At 40.4% G+C, this 26,041-nt stretch overlaps 1 protein-coding gene across 2 annotated transcripts in view; it reads left to right on the top strand.

Moving 5' to 3' along the window:
* The window catches only part of klhdc8b (kelch domain containing 8B), a 274,074-nt gene extending 249,326 nt beyond the window's left edge, over positions 1–24,748 (top strand). For both annotated transcript variants that reach the window (XM_070969268.1, XM_070969267.1), the window contains 2 exons: positions 6,763–6,864; positions 21,242–24,748. In XM_070969268.1, the coding sequence (XP_070825369.1) occupies positions 6,763–6,864; positions 21,242–21,438 (299 nt within the window). In that variant the 3' untranslated portion in view covers positions 21,439–24,748. The remainder of the gene's footprint in view (positions 1–6,762; positions 6,865–21,241) is intronic.
* The last annotated feature ends 1,293 nt before the right edge of the window (positions 24,749–26,041 follow it).

The following is a 26,041-nucleotide window of genomic DNA, read 5'->3' as shown; positions in this document are numbered from 1 at the left end:
TTGCCATTATTGCCATTGTTACCGGCGGCAGGCTGATATTATTTCAGTATTAGTCTGCTAATTAAAATGCATCCATGCTTATACAGTTGGAGCATTTTGACTCCCTCTGACCTGACTGGCTTTCGCTGAATGACAGCTTATTAAAGTGCATTATTTCTACAACAGCTTGTTCAGTGTGCATGTGGGTGTCGAACAACATTCAGTTTGGGTTCAATTCATTTGTTGTTGGCTGAATGACTGCTCAGAAGCAGGCCACATCTTTTTCCATCACTCTGAAGGAGTCTCATCCTACCTGCCTGTGCAGGTCAGCACTGATACATCATCAGTCTTGTCAGGCAGCCGGTGTAGAAACATTTGAGCATATGTGGACAACGGGGCATCTAAACACAGTGTAGACAGTGATGTAACTCAGTTGAGCGTGTAGGGACAACAGAACACTTCTGACAGGGATTAGCATCATTTTCAACACCTTAGATATATTAAGGCCATTTCTTTTCATTCTGCAAATACCTTCAGTGATGATTCACATGCTGAGGTTAGTGCTGGCCATGTCTGAGTGGTGAATGATATTGTGGAATATCTTAATGGTTATATATCGCATTCCAGATCAGATAATGTGGAATTGTATTCTCATAATGTGGATCATTTTTCAGTGTAGCTTAGATTGTACTTTTTATAATTGGAAGTTAAAGGATATCCAAGATGGATCTGAGGTACAAACGACACTGAATAGTGTTTCCTTCTAAGGGTTACCTTCATGGCAGCTTTTTTTAAAAATGATAGATAGTCTTTTTTTAAGACAATATGGAGCACTAATAACATACATGATGATACATGATACCTAAAAAGTTACTGCACTTTGGCTTAGCAGGGCAGTAAACCTTAAATATTCCTTAAAATGTCAGTTATATAAAACAGAGGATGAGCTGCCTTCACACCATGAGCAGCTGAAAAATGCAACAAAGGTGGTGAATGATGGCCAACATTTTTCTGATTTTACAAAAGAAATGGACACTGGTTGACTGGTGTCTTAAGCTGCTTGTGGGGCGTGATCACAGACGGTGCATCTGTTTCTGCCTGAAATATTCAGTGTATTTCTGGACAGCTATCAGAACGGGATCCCAGAGAGGGCCCGCTGTCATTACCACCCCATTTCCTTGCCAATAGCTTCCTATTTCTACCTTGTGGCTGGAAATGGGGCAAGGTGGAGTGTAACTGTATCCTTTCATTGGGCAGATGTGGCGGATGCGTGCAAGTGTGTGAACTGGAGAAAGAGGATTTTTGTATGCACACGTGAAATTGTGCATATTGGTGTCCATGTCTGCCTACATGCGTGTTAGAATCTGCTCATTTGTGCCTTTGTGCATGTGCATTTATTTGAAGGCTTGTGTCTTATATGCATGTGTGTGCACATGCTTCTGCCTGCCTAAGTGTGTGTGCGCGCCTGTCTTATTGAGCTCTGTGAAGGGCACAGAGTGAAGCACTGGTGTCTGGGAGGGTGAAACAGGAGAAGAAAGAGGATTGATTCTGAGCTTTAAATAACACCCTCTCCTCTCTTCCAGCTGAGTCCAACAGCCACATATCTGCCCCACATGTCACTCAAATCACCTCACTCTCATACACGACCACAGACAGTGTGGATGTATGCATGTCTGTCCATTTGCAAAGTCCCTTGGTCCAACAGGAACAAGAGGAATGTCAGCCAAAGTAAATTATTGCCTGCTCATTCCTCTTTGCCAAGGTTTGTAGTTGGCTAGGGCAACAGAATTAATAATTTGTGCTGATAAATGGCAGCATCCCCTCTTCAAATGACTCATTTGTCCTTTAGTAGGTTAAAGCAGCAGTGAGAAATGCTGCATGTGAGTTTTTCTTTTTGAGTGGGAGAATGCTTCACTCTGTCTCTTCGTAGCTTTCTGCTTGACAAGCTTTGTGAGAGGCTGAGTATGGAAATGCTGCTGTGTGAGAACACATGCAAAGTGTGGGCCTGCCGTGGCTCAGGAAGAACAGCGGGTCAACCACCAATCACAGGGTTGATGGTTCGATCTCCAGCTCCTCCTGTCCGCGTGTCAAAGTGTCTTTGAGCAAGACAGTGATGTCCCAATGGTTAGGCCAGCACCTTGCATGGTAGCTGTCATTGGAGTGTGTGTGTGTGTGTGTGTGTGTGTGTGTGTGTGTGTGTGTGTGTGTGTGTGTGTGTGTGTGTGTGTGTGTGTGTGTGTGTGTGTGTGTGTGTGTGTGTGTGTGTGCAAAAAAGTGCATTTACTATTTACATCAAACTCACTCTGTCATTCCATGAAGGTAATGTTATGGAGGATATAAGGCACCATAACATCCTCATAAACTCTCCAATTGAACTTTTCTGATAAAACTCTATAATGGTTCAAATCCTGCCTTTGTATCTGTGAAGAGTGAGTTATTAACAATGAGAATTTCTCTTTCCAACATGTGCATACACTGTGTCTTAAGGCAAAAGTGTCATAGCTCAGCCTTTCTAACGGTCACTCTGGGTTTGGGTGACATTTGTAGTGTTGTACTCATTTTTACACATGCAAAGCGTGGACATGTTTGTGTCAACAAAGAAAGAAGACAGCGTTCAAACTCTGTCATCTTTTGCTTTTCATGGTCTTTTCACATTGTTGTTTAACTTCTTGGTCACACGCAGCTTCTACAACAATCAAACCTCTCACAATGATAATGTAATGTAATGTAAGAAAGTCAGTTTTGATATTTATCCTTTTCAATTCAATTTCAGTAAAAGCGCTGTATGCCTCTATGATATAGAGGACAGGAGAGAGAAGACAGGAAATGAGAGTAGACGCAAAAATGACATGCAACAAACGTCCCTGGCTGGATGTGAACTGAGGACGTTACAAAGCTACCTTAAAGGGAGAGTGCGCTCATTTTGTCTTTTTACAGGTGTTGGGGAGTACTACTATGTAAAGTTGTGTAAAGCCTTTTGTGGCTCCATAGGGAGCTGTGTGAAGTCTGATAAATTACCTCAAGTGATGTCACTTGAGTCAGTGTCAGGTTTGGCTGAAGACTGATTGACAATGAAAACAATCTGCAGGTCCAGTTAGAAAGAAATGAGCTCAGCAGTCCTCTGTAGCCTACTGCTCATGTCTGCTCAACTCGAGGCTACATTAGTTGCAACTTGACACACCTGAAACTCTGGACTGTTGACAGTGCATTGCATTGTGGGTAATATTAGCATTGAGTTTTAACGAGGACAAAGAATGTGCGGAATAGAAAAGATGGCTCTGGTTCTGCTGCGTTTGTTTTTAACCATCCAGTGCGAGTCAATAGCAATCTAACACTAATGCTGTGGATGTTTTTTTGATCAGCCCATAAATATCTAAATAATCAGGTGCTCAGTAGCAGGATGGTACCTCTCTGGCTCAGTGACTCAGTGCATCTATGGGAGACTTTATGATGTCTTTTCATGAAACCTTCTTCGGACACACATCTTTTTTTGATTTGGTGCATAAATCCTCCTCACCTACAGGTATCAAAATTGACCATAAATGAGGTAATTTCACACTCAAGTTGAAACAGCTATCAAAAAGGATCAGGCATGTAGTCATGAAAGATCTGTGATTGTCATAGAGTTTTGTGGTCTTTTGCTGTTTTTTGTGTATTGTCTAGTTGAGTTTTGTGTTAAAGGCCCGTCAATGGCCTAGCATTGGAAACTACAGTAGCTGAGGCTGTAAATGCTGTGGTATGTGGCAATGATGCATGTTATATGCTTGTCTGTATTAAAATAAACATTAAATAACCAGACACACACTCACATTTATCAGAAAATCAGAAGAAAAGTGCAGAGGCTGAATTGAATCTAGGGATAACTGAGGCAACAACACTGTCATGGCTATTTCTGCCAATTTATCTGCAGATGACACTGGGAAGAAGAGGGAAACAGCAAAAGTTACGAGCTTGCAGGCCTGTTTGAAAGCTCAACTGCTCACTCCTCTTCCCGTATATCTGCACTATATTTGTACATTATCTGGCCTTTCCATTTTCCATGGCTGAATAGCTGATGTCATGCAGGCAGCATATTTATTAGTGAGCTGCTGATGACTCCCCCCCCACCCCCCACCCCCCCGACTCAGAAATTACCGTTGAGCTGCTCTGCAACTCTGCCATGACTTCCCTACAGCCGGCACTACAGCAGCTCTGCTACCCATTTATGTTATCTCAAAAATATACCTCTCCTCTCCTCTCCTCTCCTCTCCTCTCCTCTCCTCTCCTCTCCTCTCCTCTCCTCCCTCCTGTCCTGTCCCTCCCTCTCGCCTCCTCTCCATTGTTTGCAGGAAATCAAATTTACTAATCATGTTGAACATGAGAAACATCTTTGAAAATGTGTTGATCCTTAATTTTGTAAGAGCTTCTTTTTAATCCTCTTGTCCTTTTCATGTCATTACTGCTAACAAACAGAAAGAAATTCATTTTTTCCACCAAAGCGATGTTTTCTTTTAACGCTGTTTGGCAGTGATGCATGTCAAATCTTATATGCAGTTCAGAAATTGCTGCAAACAAGAAAGTACCAATAGTATGTATGCATCAATGATGGCGAACAGAGATAGAACAGCACCTGCTTGAACAACTTAAACAATTGTTAAAGGTAAATTGTTAAAGTAATGGTGCTTTACAGCCAGTTTTCTCTCTACCATCTGCTGTGTTTTCATTTCCAGTATGTTTTCCCTGAACTGGGAGACTTGGCTGCAGTAGAAGTCCACTTACAGACTAACACCTTTCTGTTAGGTGAGATAACTGAACCCTGGTGACCATTGAGTGCTGCACCTGCGTGACAATGTGAAACTAAACATATTGTGTTGTCATAGCAATTGATTGGTTCACGCATCCATCTATCCACTGATTGATGTACCTCTCTCTGCTACCAAGGTGCTTAGTCTTACAAAGCACTCCATCACCTCTTTTAAGTGTTTCTTGGATTTGATCGCAGTGTTGTTAGTTTGAGACCAAATGTCTGCAAAAATATTCTCATTAACATCAGCTGTACTTGTGTTGGTGTGAATTTAAAGGGGTACTACACCACAAAAGAAAAACTATCATTTAAGACTGGGAGGTTGCACCACCACAGGGAAAAGAGTACCACAGTCTGAACTGATGGGTTCTTTGTTACAGCCTGTGCTGAGGTGTAGCTTGTTGCATTTGCATGAATTGGCAGCTTATTTCTCTTGCTGAGGCTCTTTGCAGAGGAGACATGAAAGAGTGAGAAAGGGGATGTGTCACCATCACTGTATCACCGTCCCAAATATAGAAATGTAATGTGCTGATGAGGAGTGGGTTTCAAGCCAGAGAAAGAAAGAGAGGGGGAAAGTGGAGAGGGAGGAAGCCCCTGAGGCAGACCTTGTTGTACTGTCAATTACAGATCTCTCTGCAATGTACTCCATTTCCCTCTTCCTCTCTTTCCTCTTCATCTTACCTTTGACTCTTGCTGTCTCTCCCTCTGTCTAGCAGTGTCCTCCTCCATCATTGGTTCATTTGTTATGTCCAAAAACAAAGATAGCCATACAGGCACATCAGGATTGTCAATTTTGCAATTTCTGGCAGCCATGAAGACAAAGATGCATTAAATGATCACAAAACACATTCTTTCATGGACTCTGTGTTGAAAGAATAGTTTAACATTTTGGGAAATGCACTTGTTCAGTATAAACCTAGAGCTAGCTTATCTTAGCGTATAGCCTGGAAACAGAGGAGACAGATGAGACACACTGCTGGCAGGCAGATTTTCTTGTCAGCTTTGGACAGAGGCTGGCTAGGAGTTTTCCTCTTCTTCAAGATGTTATGCTAAGCTAAGCTAACTGCCTGCTGGCTAGAAATCCAATGTTATCTTACTTTCCTCAAAAAAGCAAAAAGTTTATTGCCCCAAATCCTCAACTATTCCATTAGGTATTGAATCATCCACAGTTTTTTTTTTTTTTTTTTTTGACTATCCAGTTTGGTGTCCAGTACACAGAAATACTAGTGGGATAAAATAAAACAAATTTCAGCTTTGCTGAGCAATTCCAGGCCCGTCCATAGCTTCCTTAGAGCTAAATGTTGAACTTTACTTGAACTGAAATAAATGAAACAAACAAAAAGCAAAACTTTGTTGCAGCAGTTTCATTTTATTCGTTTAATATCACATAAAAAGGAACATTAACGACCCAATATAAATGATAGCAGAATATGCAAGTGAGGCCAAAAGCCTGAACAGCTTATCACAGGTCTTCACCAATTTTGATTAGAACAATCAAATAAAAATAAACTACTGATTACTGTTTTGAACAAATATTTCATCAATGGGAGTAAACATAACAGTGCCCCTTTGCACAAAGCTCAGCCCATACAAAAATGTTTTTTTGGTGTGAAAGAACATGACTGCGCTGCACGAGCACTGACCTCAACCCTATCCAACACCTCTGGATTGAAGTGAAACACCGACTGTGAGCCAGACTTTATCACCTAACCTCAGTGTTAGACCTCACTAAGGCTCTGATGTATGAATGGGAGCAAATCCCTGCAGCCAGCTTCCAAACACTGGTGAAAAGCCTGAAACCAGAGGAGTGGAGGCAGCAGATTAAAGCCCGTGTTTTTGTTTTTTGGAATGAATGTTTAACAGTTTGATATGGATGTAATGTTTGGGTGTCGACGTACTTTTGACTGTGTTGCGTTGGTTTTCTTTTGAAATCCCATGGCAATGAGAAACTTCCATTTTCGGTGGTCATACAGTGTCTTGTGTCCTCTCACCTATCGCAGGTATCTGGATCAAACCCAGCCGAACATCCAGGATGAGGGAGAAGAGGGCTGACTTTGTGGTGGGCTGCCTTGGAGGAAGAGTAATCGCAGCTGGTGGTCTAGGTCAGCGCATCTGCTCTTTTGTCTGACTTTGTCAGTCGTTCTTTTCTGTCAGGTGATTGCAGCACTGTGCTTGATTCAAGACGAATGGAAAGAGAGGGGACAGAACAACAAGACAGGTCATTATGTGACTGATTTGCACTTTTGCAGCACCTTTTTTCTGTCAATAGACTCACCTTTCAATTTTCCCAGGTGTATTTTTTGCCAGTTTGTAACTTTCCATACAAAACTGTAGTCTCTGAGGCCAGGCAGAGGTTATTTTCTGACTTCAGAAAACTCTGTCCAAATTCAGTCGACATTATTCAAATGAATTCACAGACTCAGCTCTCCTCATCCAACTATGAAGGAAAGAATCTCTGTGTCTATGTGTCTGTGAGTTACTGACTTCACTTATCTTTACAACTGTTCTCTCAATCTGCTTCACACTTGGTGGGTGCATTGCTGGAGACCCAAGGAAGTGCAGTGTTGAGTGTGAAGTAGTTTACATCAGCGGTTCTGGAGAAGCATATAAAGAGAAACATCGCCCTGCATGCACAAGTCTGAACGACAGACTGTGACTACATGCAAGCTGGGGCCACTCACCTGTGTAATACAACACATTGAAAAGGTGGCCACACCTGGTCAAAGCATGCCCCCCCCCCCCGGAGAACAAGCTGCCAAACCTCACCAACCTTCATCTAAAGTGTATTTCAGACAGAGACCCAGCAATATAGTGCTTTGTATGCTCTGCAAATTGGAAATGGCTTATTACAGCAGTACAACTGCTATGCATGAGCACTAAAGCATCTCAGAGCACTTTCCACACCGTCATGTTTAATTTTTGTCCTCAACCATGCATGTTATATTAGGATCATCAACACATGAAACATGCAGGTCTGTGCCATTATGGTAATGTCCATGGTGGTGACATACAACATGCTTCACCTAATTTTGTTATTCTGCTGTTTTATATTTTCTGTTTACTTTAACAGCCATGTGTGTGGCTTAAACTAACATTACAAACTATCGTTACAGTCTACAGTAATCATTTCAATTATTTTCCTTGCCCCACTGATGAAAAAATACACTGACTAGTAATTGCACTGCATATTAAACCAAAGATGAAATGAATCCATGTCAGAACTATTTGAAGGCAAAAACTTAAGCAAAAATACTGAGTCTGTGCTCGAGGGAAAGGGTTGTTATGGTGTACCATGATTAAACTGATCTGTGTTACAGCATTCCTTTTGAATTTGAGGTTCAGTATTTTTCACATCAGGCATCTGACAAATAGGGTCTATTATTATCATAACAGCAGCGACATGGAAACAGTATTAATTTTGAAACGAAAATTCCCACGATAAGTATTTGTTGATCTCATTTTATTGCATGACTAAATTGTAACAGCGCAAATGAAAAAAATATTGAAAAAACAAAAATTACAGGGAAATCTCTGTTCATTATGCCCTGATGAGTGAAGACGAGAACAAAAAGTTGTCATTTCATTTCATTTTTAACCAATCACTTCTGCAAGTGCAAGTTAAATTCTCTCACTGCCCCATCTCATTGGATGTTTTCCCCCTGCCTGGTGCATGCCAGGCACATGACGGCTGCCTGCTGATAGATAACAACAAGCCAAGCTAACATTTACATATCATCTAAGGTAGCTAACTAAAAGCTGAAAACAAACTATTTCAGCTGCTGCCAGCCACTCAGAGACGAGTGCCTCATCTTCACCAGCATGTCAGGTGGGAAGGAAGAGGAGAGACGACTAAAACCAAATTTAAAATGATTTTCAGCAAGTGACTAAGACTAAAACTAAATTTAATATTCTTGTCAAAATTAACACTGCATGGAAATTAGATGATGATGATTAGATGATTTGATTAAATATTGAAATATTAATGAAACAAGTTTTTGAAATTTAGTTTGGTGTAAATTATTTTTTCTATTAATCAAATAATAAATAATATTTAGAATAATTGAAAATGAGTCGTTAATCAACTAATCAAAAAGAAATTGTCTGTTTAATTAGTAAAAAAAACCAGTATCATAGTCCATAATAAAAAATGTTTAGTGTATTTTGGCATATTTTATATATAAAATGATTGGACAGTTTGCTTTTCATTTGTGCAGTGTGTCGTTGGGGGCTACATTCCAGTCAATTAAATGTCTCAAAGGAGCAGAAATAGCAAGATTAACAATAATGATTATTATCATTGATCATTAAGGTGTGGCTGCTGTTTTGTGAACGCCTCAATAAACTGTATAAAACTGGTGAACCATACCATAATAATATGGTAATATTAAGAAAATTTGAAAAGGGGAAAAAAACCTCATGTTTAAAAGTGTTTTGATGATGACAGTCGTAAGACAAAATGCAGAGGCTGAAAACATCACCTGGTAAAAAGAATACAGTAATTACTACCATTCCTATCACTCGCTAGCTCAAACTGTTTTCTTCTGAAATATCTTATGTAATATCCGATAATTGAAGATATTACCCTTCTGCTTACAGTTGGCTTCGTCTGCCCATGAACACACACACACAAAGTTATTAGTGCCGACTTCACTGTTAACAGCGAGTCAAACAACACAATTCACAACTCATTCATCACACACACCACACACATGCTCACACACAACCAAATTAATTTCCCATTAACTTTCCATTTTCTCCATGACTGAGCCGCATTTGTTAAAGTAAATATAGTGTGAAGAGAGACTGAGCAATGCAACAAATGAATCACAGGTCAGCTTTTATCCTCAATGACATGCTTGTTAAGCAAATATGGACTCTCCTTTTTGTATACCTGCACGCATCAGCAAGATTAAACACACGTACATACATCACACGCAAAGTGCTGTAAACTCCACTGATATACAGTGCTGTATTGGCAGATTCATAAACCATGTATTCCAACAGGAATGTGTCTGTTCAAACACACAAACACAGCCCATGCTCGATGAACTACATGATGAATGTGTTATTATTTTGCTATTACATCTCAATGTCTTGTTATCTAAATCACAACCACATCAATGTTGAGCTATTTTATCAAAATATGAGACCATGTCGGAGATTATTTTACCAACTTTTATACACTTTTTTCACTTGCAAATTGCTCTTGTGATGCTTAATGACACAAAGCAGGAAGAGTTCTCTGTTTATACATATATTGGAGCTAAAGCCCCTTAGAGTTCATCTCCACCATCTTTACCCTCTTCAACAATGTCAAGAACAAAACATTAGACCAGAGATGCAGAAACCCTCTGTGTGACAATAATTAACAGTTTACAGGGAGCGACACTAGCCTTATGGTTAGAATCTTGAAGATTTTTGTATAAATAAATGTCTGTTAAGTCACTGTCTATTGCTGAATGAGGTAACTCAATAGTGAGTGAGTCTGTGGTCCACTGATGAAAGTATTGCAATATTTATATATTTGCAGTATTATGACCTGGGTGTCAGTGGCAACATTGCTGGAAAAAATGCTGTATTAAATTACTGCTAATGCAAACCAAACATTTCCTTTAGTTGACTTTTATTATGAAGTAGTCACAGGAAATGCAACGTGATTGTCAGTGAGCTTAGGACTGACCACTATACTGACCACTATCGTTCATTAAAAATACGTCTACAAAACAAGTCAACAGTAATTTTCAGCATTTTTTGACAGCAGATCAGATGGAAATTTTGCAGAGTAATGATGGAGTAGCCACAGTGAGCTGTTAGATGAAGAGCTACAGGCTGCTCCTCTCAGTTTCACTGTGCTTTGCTGTCCACACTCAGTATGCAGAACAATATGAGATCACGGTTGCTCCCAGAATGCTGGAAAAAGGCCAATTACTGCTTTCTTTATTGATGTGACAATAATTTGTTTTGTGGCCCCTGGGGTTTTGTCGTTTGTAGTATTAAATTTCATTTGCTGTTACCAGCAGTAACTACAGGTGTCACCAAATCAACCAGGACTGAAATCTTCTCGAAATCAAGGTGCTTTAACAAACTATGCATAATGCATGACATTGAGGCTAATTATCGCAACCATGATCTTATTAATCTAAATTTATTACGCTCACCTGCATTACCAGTCTTATAGAGATCTGTAAAAGTGCTGTCTTTAAATAATTTTTTACATCTCAATCCTGAGATTGTTTTTTTAACCCATTCCCAGGTAAGCCTAATACACTTCAGCTGTCCACAGCTCAGAGTGACAGCCAGTAATGCGGCCTGACATCTGTTACGACTGTGTGTCTGCGTGCGTGCGTGCATACGTGTGTGTGTGTGTGTGTGTGTGTGTGTGTGTGTGTGTGTGTGTGTGTGTGTGTGTGTGTGTGTGTGTGTGTGTGTGTGTGAAAAAGAGAGGAAACGTCAATCGAGAGATAAAAAAAACTGCAGGCAACAGAGAGAGAAAGGAAAGAGATGGCTGAGTGAGAAACAAGAAGGAAATGGATGTGTGTTTGCCTGTGTTTGCTAAGGTGAAAATAAGTGAAGAAGAATGAGAGGAAACGAGGTAGATATGTTTTGTTTTTCTCTTTGTGAGTGTCAGTTGTGAGGCTGGCTCGCCATCTAATCCATGGGGGATATTTTGGGCCTGTGAGTCATAGCTAGTTTATGGCACATTCCCAACCCTTTTGATTTGGGAAATAACAGAGGAACATCCACAAATACCAAAGAGGGTCTGTAATGGAGGTGTAAATACAGAGACGCCCATCGGGTATACCTGTCTTGATGTAAGTTTTACAAACGTACGGTGTAAATTAACTCACTTCATTAAAAATCAGCATTGGTCTGCACTCTTTGTAGATCCATCCAAGATTTTGGATTCTGTTGTAAAACAAGTTACATTCATTTCGTGTTGATGATTCTGCTCATGGCTGCTTCAGATCATGTTCCTGGATGGTTGATAAAAGTGTCACACAAGGATCAATATTAGGCCCTCTATTATTTTCTCTATTCAGTACTTATTTTCCAGCTAAGCACTGCAATGACTGAACTGTCTTAATGTGATGTTGTATATTTGTTATTCATTCTCAGGCCACAGTTCAAAGACTCCTCTCTGCTTACTGATTCACTGCCAGTGACCATTTTCTTACATGGTAAAAATATGGTTTTGTTATAGTTTATTCCTCGACCTCAAGAGTGCTGAAGAAAAACAAATCCAATCCAAGAAAGTTTTTTCTAATGCAGGCCTTTAGTTTTGTTGCTAATTTGTAATACCACTATTATGGTATTACAAATTCAAAAGTTGCCCTGGGGAAAGCATAAGCCATTTCTGCAACATTTAAAGGCACTCTTCTGTGCTTGAGCATGATAGTGTAATATGTAAAAATGCATCAAATCCCTTAAAATTCCCTTTAAAAATCTCAAGCACACAAAGAAGCCGCTCAGGTTTTTCCATTAGAGTGACTGTAATGTGACAGTCTGCACCACCTCTGCCCACACACCCTGTATCAGTGCAGCTCTTCTGCACTGCCTCTTTATTTTTGCAGCACTACCCTGTTCACGCTGAACAGGAGACAACTTTGATATCTGTGTGTGAATTGTAATTAGATCCAACTCGTCAGAGATGACTGACTTGAGATGCAATTATATGCTCAGCCATATCATTTCATTAACAGACCATTTGTCACAATGTGTGTGCGCACACACAAAACCAAATACAGCATTCACATATACTTAATCATACACACATTGTGCATATACCGTCCTCATGCATTCATGCATTGTTTTTTTATATGTCCCTCTCAACATTTTTAACATGGTTTTAACATCATCATTTCTGACATAACTCTTTCCCTCATAAAACCTTTAAGCCTATTACAGTGGATGATATTATTAAAGGTAGGCAACAAGCCAGAAATAACACTGACAGAGACATAAAAATATATCGACTTAATGTGGCTTGCCCCCCCGCATAAAAAGTGAGCAAATCCCTGTATTTTTACATTTTGAAAGGCTCCTTATCTGCAGCTACGTTCTGAGTAATGTTGCTTTTCTGTGTTAATGCAAAGTGGCATTTCAACATTCACCATGCAAAGGCTTGTAGATAACAGAGATGCAAAAGTTTCCACAGATGACATTGCAATATGACAGGCTAACAGATTGCGGCATTGGTATTTAAATGTTAAAAACATTGTGGTTCAGGAGCTGTATTCACAAAACATCCTCAGACAAATAGTAGCTCCAACTAGCAGAGTTAGGAGAAGCTGTTAAAGAGAAGGGGTATCGGTCCTAACTTTAAGACTCTGTGTTTGGTCTTCAAGTAATTTGCAAAGCATTCACAATGAAAACGAGAAAAGTTAAAGGCAGTTCTATCATTTTTTCAGGTAGGAAAGCAACCATTTTCATGTTTTCAGAAATGCGAGAACCCGCAGGCCATGTGAGACCGTTCAGTCATTTCGGCACCTAGCAGGCCAGCTCCTGATGTGACTAGCCAGTTCATTGTGATCCTCGAGAGAACAATATTATATTGCCAAGCCCTTTGGCTGTTTACTACTGGCTCTGATGTCAGTATAGTGTTTTAAACAGAAGATATAATTCCATAACATTGTGCAACGGTGCTGTCTCTGTTTGGGTTTGTGTATGTGCAAATACCAAAACAATAACTATGAATAAAGTAATAAACTGAAGCAGCGTGGTGTATATTGATTGAAGTTTTAACTGTAGACAGACATTAGAGTTAGGATAACTGGTGACTGCATCAGGCTGCAAGTCAATGCAGATGGAAGCACCTTGTTGAAGGATGTTGTTCTGAATACAACTTTACAAGCTGTATTGAAGTGTGGCCTAATAATTAGAGTCCAGCTGAGCAAGGATGTCAGCAAGCACGCTGCTCTTCTATCTAATAAAGGCATAAATTGGCTTAAAAGGTAATGCTAATAATAAAAATAATAATGAAAAAATAAAACTCAATTTATTAGGCTGAAAACAGTTCATTAAGAGCACATTAAACAATCACAAACTGCACTGAAATCAATTTTTCTATGTTCCTTGTTGCGCTCCTGTGTTGTTTGTGTTTATTTCACATTCATGTGATGGGTCACCTGTCAACCAATCATTGTAGACAATGTGAGAAAGGTCATTTATGAAACATGACATCATCCTCCCTTTCTATCAGTTCTACAGTGGCTCTCAGCAGCTTTGTGAAAACTCTCTGAGCTACAATAAAAGACCACAAGGGGCACAAGAGCAGGGCACCATGTTCTCAACTCGTCTCCAGCATGGAGGAAGGGCTGGTCTGCTTCGAAGCATCAAGTGAAGCCCTGTATTGAGCACACTGAGGAGGATAATAACTGGGTTTGTGTCTGATGATGGCTGCCAGTCAACAGTCAAAGCTGATCGGTCCCTAACCCTCCGGTGTTGAACATTGTCTTCCTGTCCCTCCTGAGACTGTTGGCACTTAAAGCCCCTGTAGCAGCACAGCTAGCTTGATAATGACTGTCCACAGGTTAACCTCTGCCGGTAGATCCACAACCAGCAGCCAGCTGAGACTTAGCGGTGGCTGACCTGAACCCGGCTAAGGCACGGCATGATGGTGTGGAGGAGAGCCAGGCTTGCACTGAGCAGCAGTTCAGTCATTAACCGGAGTGCTGGGAGCAGGTGTGCACCTGTATGTCTTCCCATGCTGTGGTGAATCATGTTAACTAAGTTGAGCAGCACTTAGATCACTGAACACATGTGTTTCTTACACTGCACAAACATGAGGCACAAAGAACTAGAGGAAGCAAGCAAGAAGGCCACAGAGGAGTGCTGTGTATTACCTGCAAAAAATGATAAGTGCTGAAAAGAGGGCATGTAACAACATTATTTCAGCATAGATCAAACATTAGCACAAACTCTACTGCAGGTTTGTTGTGGCCTCTGTTTGACCCACCGTGCTGTGCTATTGTCTCACGCTCTGAAAACAGGCGCAACAGGAGGTCAGAGAGAGGTGAACAGAAAAGACAAAATAAACACTTGTTAGCTTCAGACAAGGTAACACTGAGAGATGGAAACAGCGGAGGAAAACTTACAGACTGCAGCAGATGTAAAATGAGTCAATGCTGTCTGGGGCTTTCTGCATTTCTTAAACAACTGTGGTTATTCAGAGAAATGCTGTGCACCAGGTTTTTGGCATATTGTTGAGTCACTTCAGGCATGAGCACACGTCATGATTGTAGGGCCAGTTATAGTTACGATAAAACATCGTAGACTGTCAGTAGCAGTCTGCTGCGGTTGGTTTGGGATCATACAGTGTGTGGTGTTCAAGGATCTTTGCCTTCAGATCATGATGTTTTCATTAGTTCAGGCAGCTAACTTGAGTCTGTCGCTATGCTCTTTCTTTTCGCTGCAACATATATCCCATGCTCCCTTTGTCACTCCCTGTTGTTCTCAGATTTTCCCTGTGGGGAGTAACGGGGTCAGAGCATAGACCCTTTGACATCACATAGAAGGATACTTTTTCTTTCTTTCTTTCTTTCTTTCTTTCTTTCTTTCTTTCTTTCTTTCTTTCTTTCTTTCTTTCTTTCTTTCTTTCTTTCTTTCTTAAATGTGGGGAAGACAAAGTGAGAAATACAGTTCATCAGTTCAGTTCAGCTTACCTCAGGTCATCCAACACTGCCTCCAAATGTAGCCTTCCTCTGTGTCTTGGCCTTTTGTAGAGATGGCAGTATTGGCCGGTTGGCCCATCAGTCATTCAATCAAACACTTACATCTCAGCTATTACACGGACTGCCACAAAACAAGTTGTCATTGCAAAGCCACTGTTAACTTGAAGTTCATCTCACTCTAATGACGTTCACTCACCTGCAGCTTTCTTTTACCCTTGTCTCTCCATCCAATATGACCATTAATTTTAGCTTTTTTTCTCCTTTTTTGACTCTTCCATGCAAACTTATGTAAACTTATTTTGCGATTAATCTCTACTTCTGTTTTCATTATAAGAAGACCTGAAAAATTGTGTTTTTTTGTATTTTGAGGGTGGCCTAGCCTTGCAACTCTAATCACAGTCTACAGCACTGACACACATACAGTGTAACAGCGGAAAATGCTTACGTGTGGGGTGTCTAGATTTCTAGGTTTCAGAAATATTAAGGTCTGCTCCGAGCTTCACCTTTTCACCTATAAAAACAGATCTTTAATAAATCTTTGACTCAACTGTGACTAACAGCAGTGGGTGAGGAGCATTGTCTCAAAAGGGATAAAATGAGGACACCAAGCTTGAAAGGCACATAGAAATGATATTGAAGGAGCATGAAAGTAATAATTCACCTCAAGATGAAAATTCAGTCAACAATCTTTCTGAAAAATCAAGAGCAAAGGTCAGTTTTGACGTCAGTGCCTTAAAATTTAACAAGGGCTTATTTCCAAGCTTCCGTTTCGCAGTGAAATGTTCAAAAACCTCCAAAAATAAATGAATAAAAGACAAAGAGGAAATGCATTTTTTTTTTAAACAGACAGTGGTCTCACTAGTCCAACAGGCATTTCAGGCATGAGACACGGGTCAAAGTCATACTACATACTCACTGTATATGTCCATTTTATCAATTCATTATCTATCTTTTCCTTGGTGGTGTGGTGCTGGAGCCTATGCCAACCTGTTAGACAATAATAGTATACAGTGCATACTTATCTTTATAGTAGACTGTTTTTCCAGTTAGTATATCAAAAATGAGTATGCACAATTATTTTCTAACAGGGAATACAAACCTTGAAGAACACCAATTAAACTTGGAGGGATGATTTAAGAAATGTACTTCCAAAACAAGAATGATCAAAACAGCTGCAGCAGAAGCTGGTTTGAAATGAGTACTTCAACATGACTCTCCTTTTTTGTCTGCAGAAAGCTTGCTGGTACGGCTAAACTTCATGGAGCGGTGTTGTTTTTACCTGCTACACAGACCCGTCTTTGTAGCGTGTGGTTACATGCCAGCTTCACTGTGTGCATAGCGAGTTTTGCCACGCACTTAGTTATGCAGGCTTTGGAAGTGCAGGCTATAGTAACTGGTGCTGAATTAATTAACTAGATCATTTCAATGAGTGATGGATGCACAATTATTTGTGTAATGAATGGAAATGATATAGGTTGTTGCATTGCATTGCCTCTGATAAAATGAGATATGTATTTTAATCATTTTTGAACAGCCTGTACTTATTTTTGATGTAGTTCTGTGTAGGTTTTATTGGATGGCTATATAACTGCACAGAAAAAAAACAGAAAAAATAGGCTAAAGGTGCAGCAGCTTCAGATGATTATAATGGTCGCACTCTGCTGCGGGCTTGTGTCCTGGCAGGTCTGTGCCCCATGTATTTCAGCCATTAGCGTCAGTTAAGTTAATGCTAACACTCTCTCAAGTAGAAGAAAGTGAGGTATGATGTCTCAAGTTAGAAAATGTGAATTACAGCAAATTATCAAATAGCTTCTTGAACACACTGATAATCATGGACTGATAAGCAACTGGGTTAAGGTAAATTCTTCCCCAAAATGTTCATGTGAAGCACCATGGTGAACCATTTACTGGGATCACGTGGATTTGTGTGTGTATCCATGTCTGTGTTGATGACCGACTACAAATCAAACTGTAGATACTGTACTGTGTATGTGAGTGGCAAACGATAAAAGAGAGGAAAGCTCTCTCTAGAAGAGGAAAAAATCAGGAGAGATGAAGAACAATGCAATGCAGGTTGAGAGTTGGAGGGGTGACAGAAGCAGGTGGAAGGATGACAATTTGAGTCAAAAAGAGAGCAGTGGAGTTGAAAAGAAGAGGTTTAATGGGGAGGACTGAAGGTGAACACAGGAGGAGGAGGAGGAGGACAGATGCAGGCTTTAAGAGCGATAAAGTGGGAAAAGGACAGAAAGATTGAAGAATGAACTTAATGGAGAAAGGCAAGAAGAGGCAACGGAGATAACGGAAAAGAAGGATGGAGTAAAAAGGAGAGGAATGGAGGTCAAAAGGAGAGAGGGAACAGAATTGGCATGACGTCTGTTGGACATGAATCAAAGCAATGACAGGAAGCCTTTGAGCATCAAGAGCAGCATGGAATATGTTTCTGTGTGTGTGTGTGTGTGTGTGTGTGTGTGAGAGTGTGTGTGTGTGTTTTGGCTCATATGTGTGTCTTCATAAAAAATGATAAAGGAGGCTGAGGCCTGAGTAGCTTTGAAAAGGCCGACACAGCACTGTCACTTTGTTCTTTCAACAAAATGATGATAATAGTCCTCACAGGCAAACCCACACACGCACGCGCACACACACACACACACACACACACACACACACACACACACACACACACACACACACACCAAACACCCACCATTCCATATCATTTGGGGACATGCTGTGATGTGGGTCTCCATGGAAACGGTAACAACTTAGTGCTGGCTGATGTATAATGACAGTGAGCATTGCACCTGAGGTGAAAGAGAGGGAGAGTGAGGCAGGGGGCATAGAGAGGGAGAAAAAAGGAGATCACAGCAGACCTTAGAAAGAAGAGAAATCCTCGGTGAGACTTAACATGTCATAGATAGAATTCAATCGAAATGCTAAAATAAGCCCCCTGGCATTGTAGTTTAGAGTTATTGCAATTCTTTTGAAAACCTATTAGCGTCAACCTTTCCTGGAGCACATATTAAATCCGGTAATATCGTGCAACATTTGCATAGAAATGCATCTCTGTGTGCTACTTAGACTTTCTAAATTATATGAAAGTAGTAATTCAACCTACATCTTCATGACATCTTTTACATTAAGACAAATACATCAGGTAACCAGAAGCGTCAAGAAATTCAGGACAGTCCTGACTTATGAGCAGTTGTCCTGAATCCTGTCCTGTTTGTCCCAAAAATTTGACTAAATCTGAGTTTTGATGATCATAGTATGGGCTAATGCATTACAAAAGTAAAGTTGTGAAGTAATAAAGTTGTGTAATATATTACTTTTTGCAGTTACACAATAATGTAATCCATTAGTAGTAAGATTTTAATTAGCATACATATCATTTAACTCATTAAGCATTAAGTCAGCTGTCAAGCATTCATTTGCAGTCCGTGATGTCAACCCTGCAAAATGTAGATGAATATCTAATTATTCATATATATATATATGTAATTAATGCCTTTTTATTGGACATTGACCTTGCCTTTACATGCATATTGTCCAAAAAATAGACTTGAGGCATAAATAAATGCATCAGGTTTTGCCTCTGAAATTGAATGAGAGCTTTCATGGAGCGTATCTGTAAATCCCTAACATTAGATAAAAAACTGACATAAGCAAAAAACAATCATAGGAAAAGCTAACATTGTCATAGAGACCAGGTTATGCCAAAACTTATTGTAGCCCCATAATATAACCATAATAGATAAGCAAATATGACACTAGTTGTACTTCTGCTGTTGTTTTGGTGTAAGTAATGCAAAAGTAGTGTAGTCAGTAAATACTACATTACATTACTCCACACAGACAGTATGTTTGTAAGTAAACGTATTACTTTCAAATGACAATAACAAGTAATATGTAATGTATCACATTTTAAATTAAAAATGGTAGTACTTCTGCCACGTTTCCGAGGTGATAAAATTGCGTTTTCATCACCTTGTTGATGTGGGACTTGAAGCTTAGATCTGAGTCTAGTATAACACCAAGACTAAGCCCAGATATAATCCAGGGTCTTACTGATGAATGGAAGGTTCGAAATTGGCCTGTCGTAAGTGAGTGCATTAGGACAAGCCTGGAGTAGCCACACCAGTACTGCTGTTAAGCCAGGTCTCAACTAAAAACATAAAATGCAAGTTCTTTTCACGTATCAGATCATTGACGATAAAGGATTTGTTTGCCAATGATCTGACATAAAAATGGGCTAATTTCAGCTGTATGTTAGGTTTAGCGGTTGACAGGACCCAAAATGCCACACTTGAGCAGAGAGGACATGAGATCAGGAAAAGTTCAAAGTCTTTAATTGTGACTGAGAACAGAAGCAACTTATGGTCAGTGATTTTCAAAGCTTGAGGTAGGCTGGATGAGGAGTAGGCCAGATGAGAGCAGATCCATTTGTTTCCAAAGACACAGGCAGGCAGGGCACGGACAGAGACAGGTGAGGGCAAGGCACCTGAGGATAGTACAAAAACAAGAGTCAGGAAGACAGGTAAGCAAGTGAGAAAAAGGAAGCAAAAATATACTAATGCATATTTGCAGGAGTCTCAGTCATTACTACGTAGCATAATGGATGATTCAAGGAGTACTGAGTGGAGAGCTGGTGCTTATGGTGGCAGGTGAGGCTTGATTGACGGGAGAGACAGACAGGAGACAGATGGAGAGGGGAAACACAAGACATAAAAGGGAAAAAGGAGGGAAAACTCCCCACACTGTAGGGATTCTGTGATAGGAGGGAATGACTGTAGCAAAACACTGACAAATTTCAGATCACTGAGACAGGTACCAGATGGTCTGTGATCGCTATGATGTGTTTGACCATGCCACCGGCGGTTACAGATCACTGCTATGTTTAAGGAAGTGGCATGGCATCTCTCTAATTTGACTGAGCTTCAGTGTGGTAGCTTTCATGAAGTCCTTGATAGGTGATTGTTCTGGAGGCTGGGTCCCTGGAGAAAGAGATGGAGAGGGTGACGAAGGGTGCGGGATCCCTGACTGGGACAGAGACAGACATGGATGCCTTGGGTGATGTGAAGCACAGGGTCTGGTGAGGTTTTCTGCCTGTGCAAACAGACCTGGGCGTTTATCTGTGTATTCTTGTTTTGGTACAGTATGCCAAGGGCATGACACAGGTTGGTGCTGAGCAGTCTGCAACCAGTGAAGTTTGGATGTGCTCCATCAGGCCTAAAGTGTTCTTTACACTTCTAAAAGATGTTGAAGTTGTCAATAACCTTATCCTATGACTGAGACATTCTGATGTCAGCCATGTATTCAGGGCAAGGAGTCTGCTGAAAGATTTGATGCCTCTCCCCAAGATTGGAATGGGGCCCGATATGAATATAGGTGTTAATTGACAATCAAATCTGAAATCTAGCATCTGTGCTAAATGCACCATAAAGCTTAGGGAACTGCAAAGTTTGGTGCTATGGAAAGAACCCACCCTAATTTTAAATGGCCTTAAATCATTATGCTCTTATTTTATGCATTTATATTTTTTAAATGTAGATATTTGTATCTGGTGTTGTTGAAAATCTGCTTTCTCAAACTGGCTTTGTCAGTTTCAGACCTGCACATGCTGAATGTCAAGCAGAAGTAGCTGTTTTAGATCTTTTTGAACATTATTTGTTTCCACTTCAGAACAAGAAAGGAACATACGTATATCAAGCTGTGAATTTTTATGTTTAAAGGTGTTATTTAACTGATCTGGACAATGCTGAATTGGAAGCACAATTACTGTCATCCTAACATGCTACTTTTCATTTTGCAGGTAATGAACCAGCGCCTTTGGGCACAGTGGAGAGCTACAACCCGGTGAAGCGCCGCTGGGAGTATGTTGCACCCATGCCCACTGCACGCTGCTCCTCTGCCCTCCTGCAGACAACCAGCATGCTCTTTGTCATTGGTGGGGTCGCCCAGGGACCCAGTAATGCTGTGGAAACCCTATGCTTACCAGAAACAGTGTGACACATTCACACACACACACACACACACACACCAACACACTTACAGGAACAAATGCAAACCGGCATTGATTTTCTATTCATGTAGGTATGTGCATAAACACAGACAAAAACACATGAATTGTATCCACAGATCACACTTAGGTACTTTTCTACCTTTATGTCGAACAGGATTCCTCTTGAACATGTAAGATGTAAGAAACTCTTTTTCACATTTAACAAGCATTTGAAAATGGGCACTACAAAGACAGTCTGTGACAGAGTTGGACGAATACAAGATTAAGGACATTAAATCCGACTGCTGACAGCTTTTCTACATTGGGGAAATCAGAGGAAGACAAAAAAAGTGTAAAAAAAACCATTAAAAACAGACACACATGGTGTCTGAAGAAACAACACGCCTTTGAACTGTTGAGCATTTTTCAGAATAAAAGCAGGGTACTTTTCTGGATATTAAAGGAACATAGGGCCATATCTGTATCTCTTGCAGCAGCGTCGCTCTCACCTGCTGCTGCGACAGCAAGCTCGGACACTTTTCTATGACCTTAGAAACAACAGTTGAGTTTTAGACAGTGACGTGCTGGGAGTGTGAATGTCTGTTTCGGTTCTCCTCTTTTTATTGCAGTGTTGTATATGTGTGAAAGTTAGCGCTGCTAGCAACCGCTGCCATCATGTCAACAACAGTGGCCCTTAACATGCGTTCACACTGCAAGCAGCTGCTAGTCAGAGGTCCATCCATTTTCAGTGAAAGTCAAATGCTGGCTGATGTTGACCACAGTCACTGTGTTTCCTTTATTTCTAGTGGCAGAAAAGTTGACTGTGGTCAAACACATTGCTTTGCTTCACATCTGTCCACCTCTGCTACACCACAGCAATCAGTCACCAAGCTCAAACGATTCTTCACGTTGTAGCACAGGGATGTAGTTGCTCGTGGAGTGAATGCAAAGTTAGTCGTACCTGCTGCACTGAAGCATCCAGACACACAAATAGTAATCTGAACATCAGCTTCCTGACATATTGTTCTCCTTGAGTTTTATGATTGAAAGCCGTGCAAAGTATTCTTTACCTCAACTTGATGTCCGCCAGATGATAGACAAATGGGAAGAGTATCTTAAGGTAATGATACCTGGGCAACATTTTTCAGCAATTTTGTTACTTCAGGATTTTACTTGGTTTTAGCAAGGAAGAGAATGTGTTAAATAGCACAAAATCATGCAGTCTGTACAGATTTGAGTTTTATTTTCTGGATTATGGTTATATTCATTCAGTGTTTTCCCAGGAATATATAATTTTATTTTGCATAGTAGTGAAAAGTTTCTGACTGTAGTCTAGTCAGGCTGCTATGGTCATTGGAGCTTTTCTGTTTGCATAAACATAGATGATAGTATTCTTTATTTGTAGAAATTCTACACCAAAAATCTGTCTTTTGAGTATAAAATAGTCAGTGCTTAAAATCAGACTGGTCGAGAGCTGTGCTTATCTTACAAAGCAAAACATATCAAAGTAACCAAAGAAATTTCTCATTCAACCCTGCAGCATATTCCTTTTCTCCATCATTGGTCTGTATGTTCAGTATATCCCAAACAATCAACACATTGCCAATAAATTTCTAAATATTCCAAATTAATACTTCAAAACATGACACATAAGCAGTGAACTTAGTTGATAGTGTTGGGAAAGTAAGTTGACAAATCTGATTACAAATGACATATTGCTCATTCAAAAAGGAATTATATTAGTTTACTAATTATTCATTCGCAAAGTAATTGTTTGCATTAAGTTACTCAGCTCAGCTCCATCAACAGTGCCTTTAAAAAACCTCCACACCCACCTGTCACATCACATCTCGAAATCACATGTGATATATTGGTTTTACTGACCATCAACGGCTGACTTAGCCTCTCAAGTCCTGTTCTCACAGTGAAGCTGCTGTTCACACACCCTCCAACGATGAACAAGAAGATACCACATGTAAATAAGACAACCGTGTTCCATAGCAGTCTATCCACATGAGACTAAGCTGAAGTCAACCCTCCATCAAACTCTGAGTAAGTTTGCGAACAAGCCAACCTCCAAAATGTTAAATACACTAAGTGTAAAGGGCTGTCCACACCCAGAATGGCTATAGCAGTAACGATAACCATGTGAGAATCCTCACCGGTAAATGATAACGTTCTGTAAACAGTGGCACCAAGCACAAGCTGCATACCCCACTCCACCACCAACCACAGCTTAGGAAAATGGACACTGATACTTTACTGCTGTATGTCATGCAGAGAAACAAAAAAGGAAATTAATTTGTGAAATTCTTAAAAAACAAGAGAATCCAACACTCTGTTACAAGTCGTCTTTTGAAGACAAGTTTTGTTCATACTACTGATTTTTAAAACAACATATTTATCGTTACTGTTCCAGTTATCATTCTTTGTGTGGATGGCCCTTAACTGGGATAAGTAACTTATCCCTTACCCCTAACCCTTATCCCTTACATTAATTATTTCGGAAAAAAGTAACACATTACTAACTCCTGCCCAATACTGTGCCATGTTATGTAAAAATTGGATGTGCAACATACTGAACACAGATCAATGGCAAATAATTGTGCCGTTAGTGCTTTGATAAGGTTCTGGATGTGTAGATATGACTTAACTGCTGTGAATGTCGACTACAATTGGTCCAAAACCTTCAGAGCCACCATTCATTCTTCCAGTGCAAACACTGTAAATGATGCGCTGTGCAGTAGATACTAAAAAGACAGACTTTTGGAGGTTTATTTTGTTTGGTCTGGGGTCAGGCATTATGTATAAGAGATGATGGAGGGAGCTACACTGCAGAACGTTTTGTGACAGATTCAGTGACCTGTGGATAGCAGATGAGGTCGGGCAGGAAACAAAGGAATTACCCAGTGCAGTGCGTACCATTTGGCATGCAGCCTATATTGGTCTTTCCTATCCTGCTATCTTGGTTGCATTTTTGAATGTGCACTTGAAGAAGAGCCAGTCGTCAGGCCAGGCATTCAGAATTAATATCATGTACCCCAACAATCAATTGTGTCTCAGCTGATTTGATGGTGGACCACCCAAAAAAAAGAAAAAAAGATGAACTCCAGCCTAAATTAAAACCTTTTATTCAGACAATACAGTGAAGATTCAAAAAGACTGGATCTATTCATTCTGTGAAAGAAATTTTCCATTTAAAGTAGCTGATGCACTTACTTGCTCTTTTACTAAAATGTGCATTATTTGTCTACCAGCTTCCTGTTAAATACAGGTAATGACGTTTGCCATGATAAAATATTCTTTCAGTTTGTTTGAGCACCAGGTGCTACCGTAAATCGGTAGGCTGTGCTACAAAATGATAAATGCACACGAGTCACAGCAGGAAAGAAAGCTTTAAGAAATTTAAAGCCAATGTGGATTGTCAGATGTGATTGGAAAATTCACAGACAATCCACTCTACTGCTGTAACACACACAAAGAGTTGAGACGCACTCCTTCACCTTTATTGCACAGTGCATCATTTAGAGTCAGCATTCATTTGCTTCAAACTAACTGAATAACTGTTGAAGTTGCATGAGAAACAGCATGCCAACAGAATTTAACCACTGTGTCTCCCTATACTGGAAATTCTATTTATAGACTCTTATGCATTAATACATACAAAGAGGGAACGAGAAACAGTAGATAAGTTATAGACACAGATAAGCACTGTACAACAAGAGAGAGCTGCCTTTGGTCCCCAAAATAAACATTGTTTCTTACAAAGACGCAAACAAAAACACATTCTTTTCACTGTCTTGTCCTACGTCATCTTTTTTTCCGGTCTGCGCCCTGGTAGACCTTGTTAATAGAGTCAGACATCTATTGCTGTGAGAGAGCACTGAAGCTGCTGGAGCTCAGATGAGATGCCAGTTGACAGTTGGTTATTTCTGGTGCTGCATTGTGTGCACCTAATTGAGTGTGTTAGGTACAAGCCACACACTCATCACATATGTACACATACACACACGCTCTTCCTTGTACACACAGCCAAGCACAGATCTGCAAGCCTGAATCCATGCCTGCAAGAATGCAGTCAGTCTCATTCACTCACATGAGGGGAATATAGACATCATTTTGTCAATGAACAGCTCTGCTGTGAGCCTCTACATCAGGGATCATCAACTGCATTTGTCCAAGACTGTGGGGACCGGACTATCGAAAATAAATAAATAAATAAATAAATAAATAAATAAATAAATAAATAAATAAATAAATAAATAAATGAATAAGGGGCTGCACGGTGGCGCAGCAGGTAGTGCGCGTGCCTCACAGCAAGAAGGTTGCCGGTTCAATCCCCGGGTCAGGCGGGGCCTCTCTGTGTGAAGTTTGCATGTTCCTCCTGTGCATGCCTGGGTTCTCTCCAGGTACTCCGGCTTCCTCCCACAGACCAAAAACATGCTCATTAGGTTAATTGATGACTCTAAATTGTCCGTAGGTGTGAGTGTGAATGTTTGTTTGTCCTTGAATGTGGCCCTGCAATCGGCTGGCAACCGGCTCAGGGTGTACCCCGCCTCTCGCCCATCGTAGCTGGGATAGGCTCCAGCCCCCCGCAACCCCGAAAGGGAT

This window comes from Chaetodon trifascialis, chromosome 8 (assembly GCF_039877785.1).
Source record: "Chaetodon trifascialis isolate fChaTrf1 chromosome 8, fChaTrf1.hap1, whole genome shotgun sequence".
NCBI lineage: Eukaryota > Metazoa > Chordata > Actinopteri > Chaetodontiformes > Chaetodontidae > Chaetodon > Chaetodon trifascialis.
This window is presented reverse-complemented; position numbering and strand designations above follow the sequence as displayed.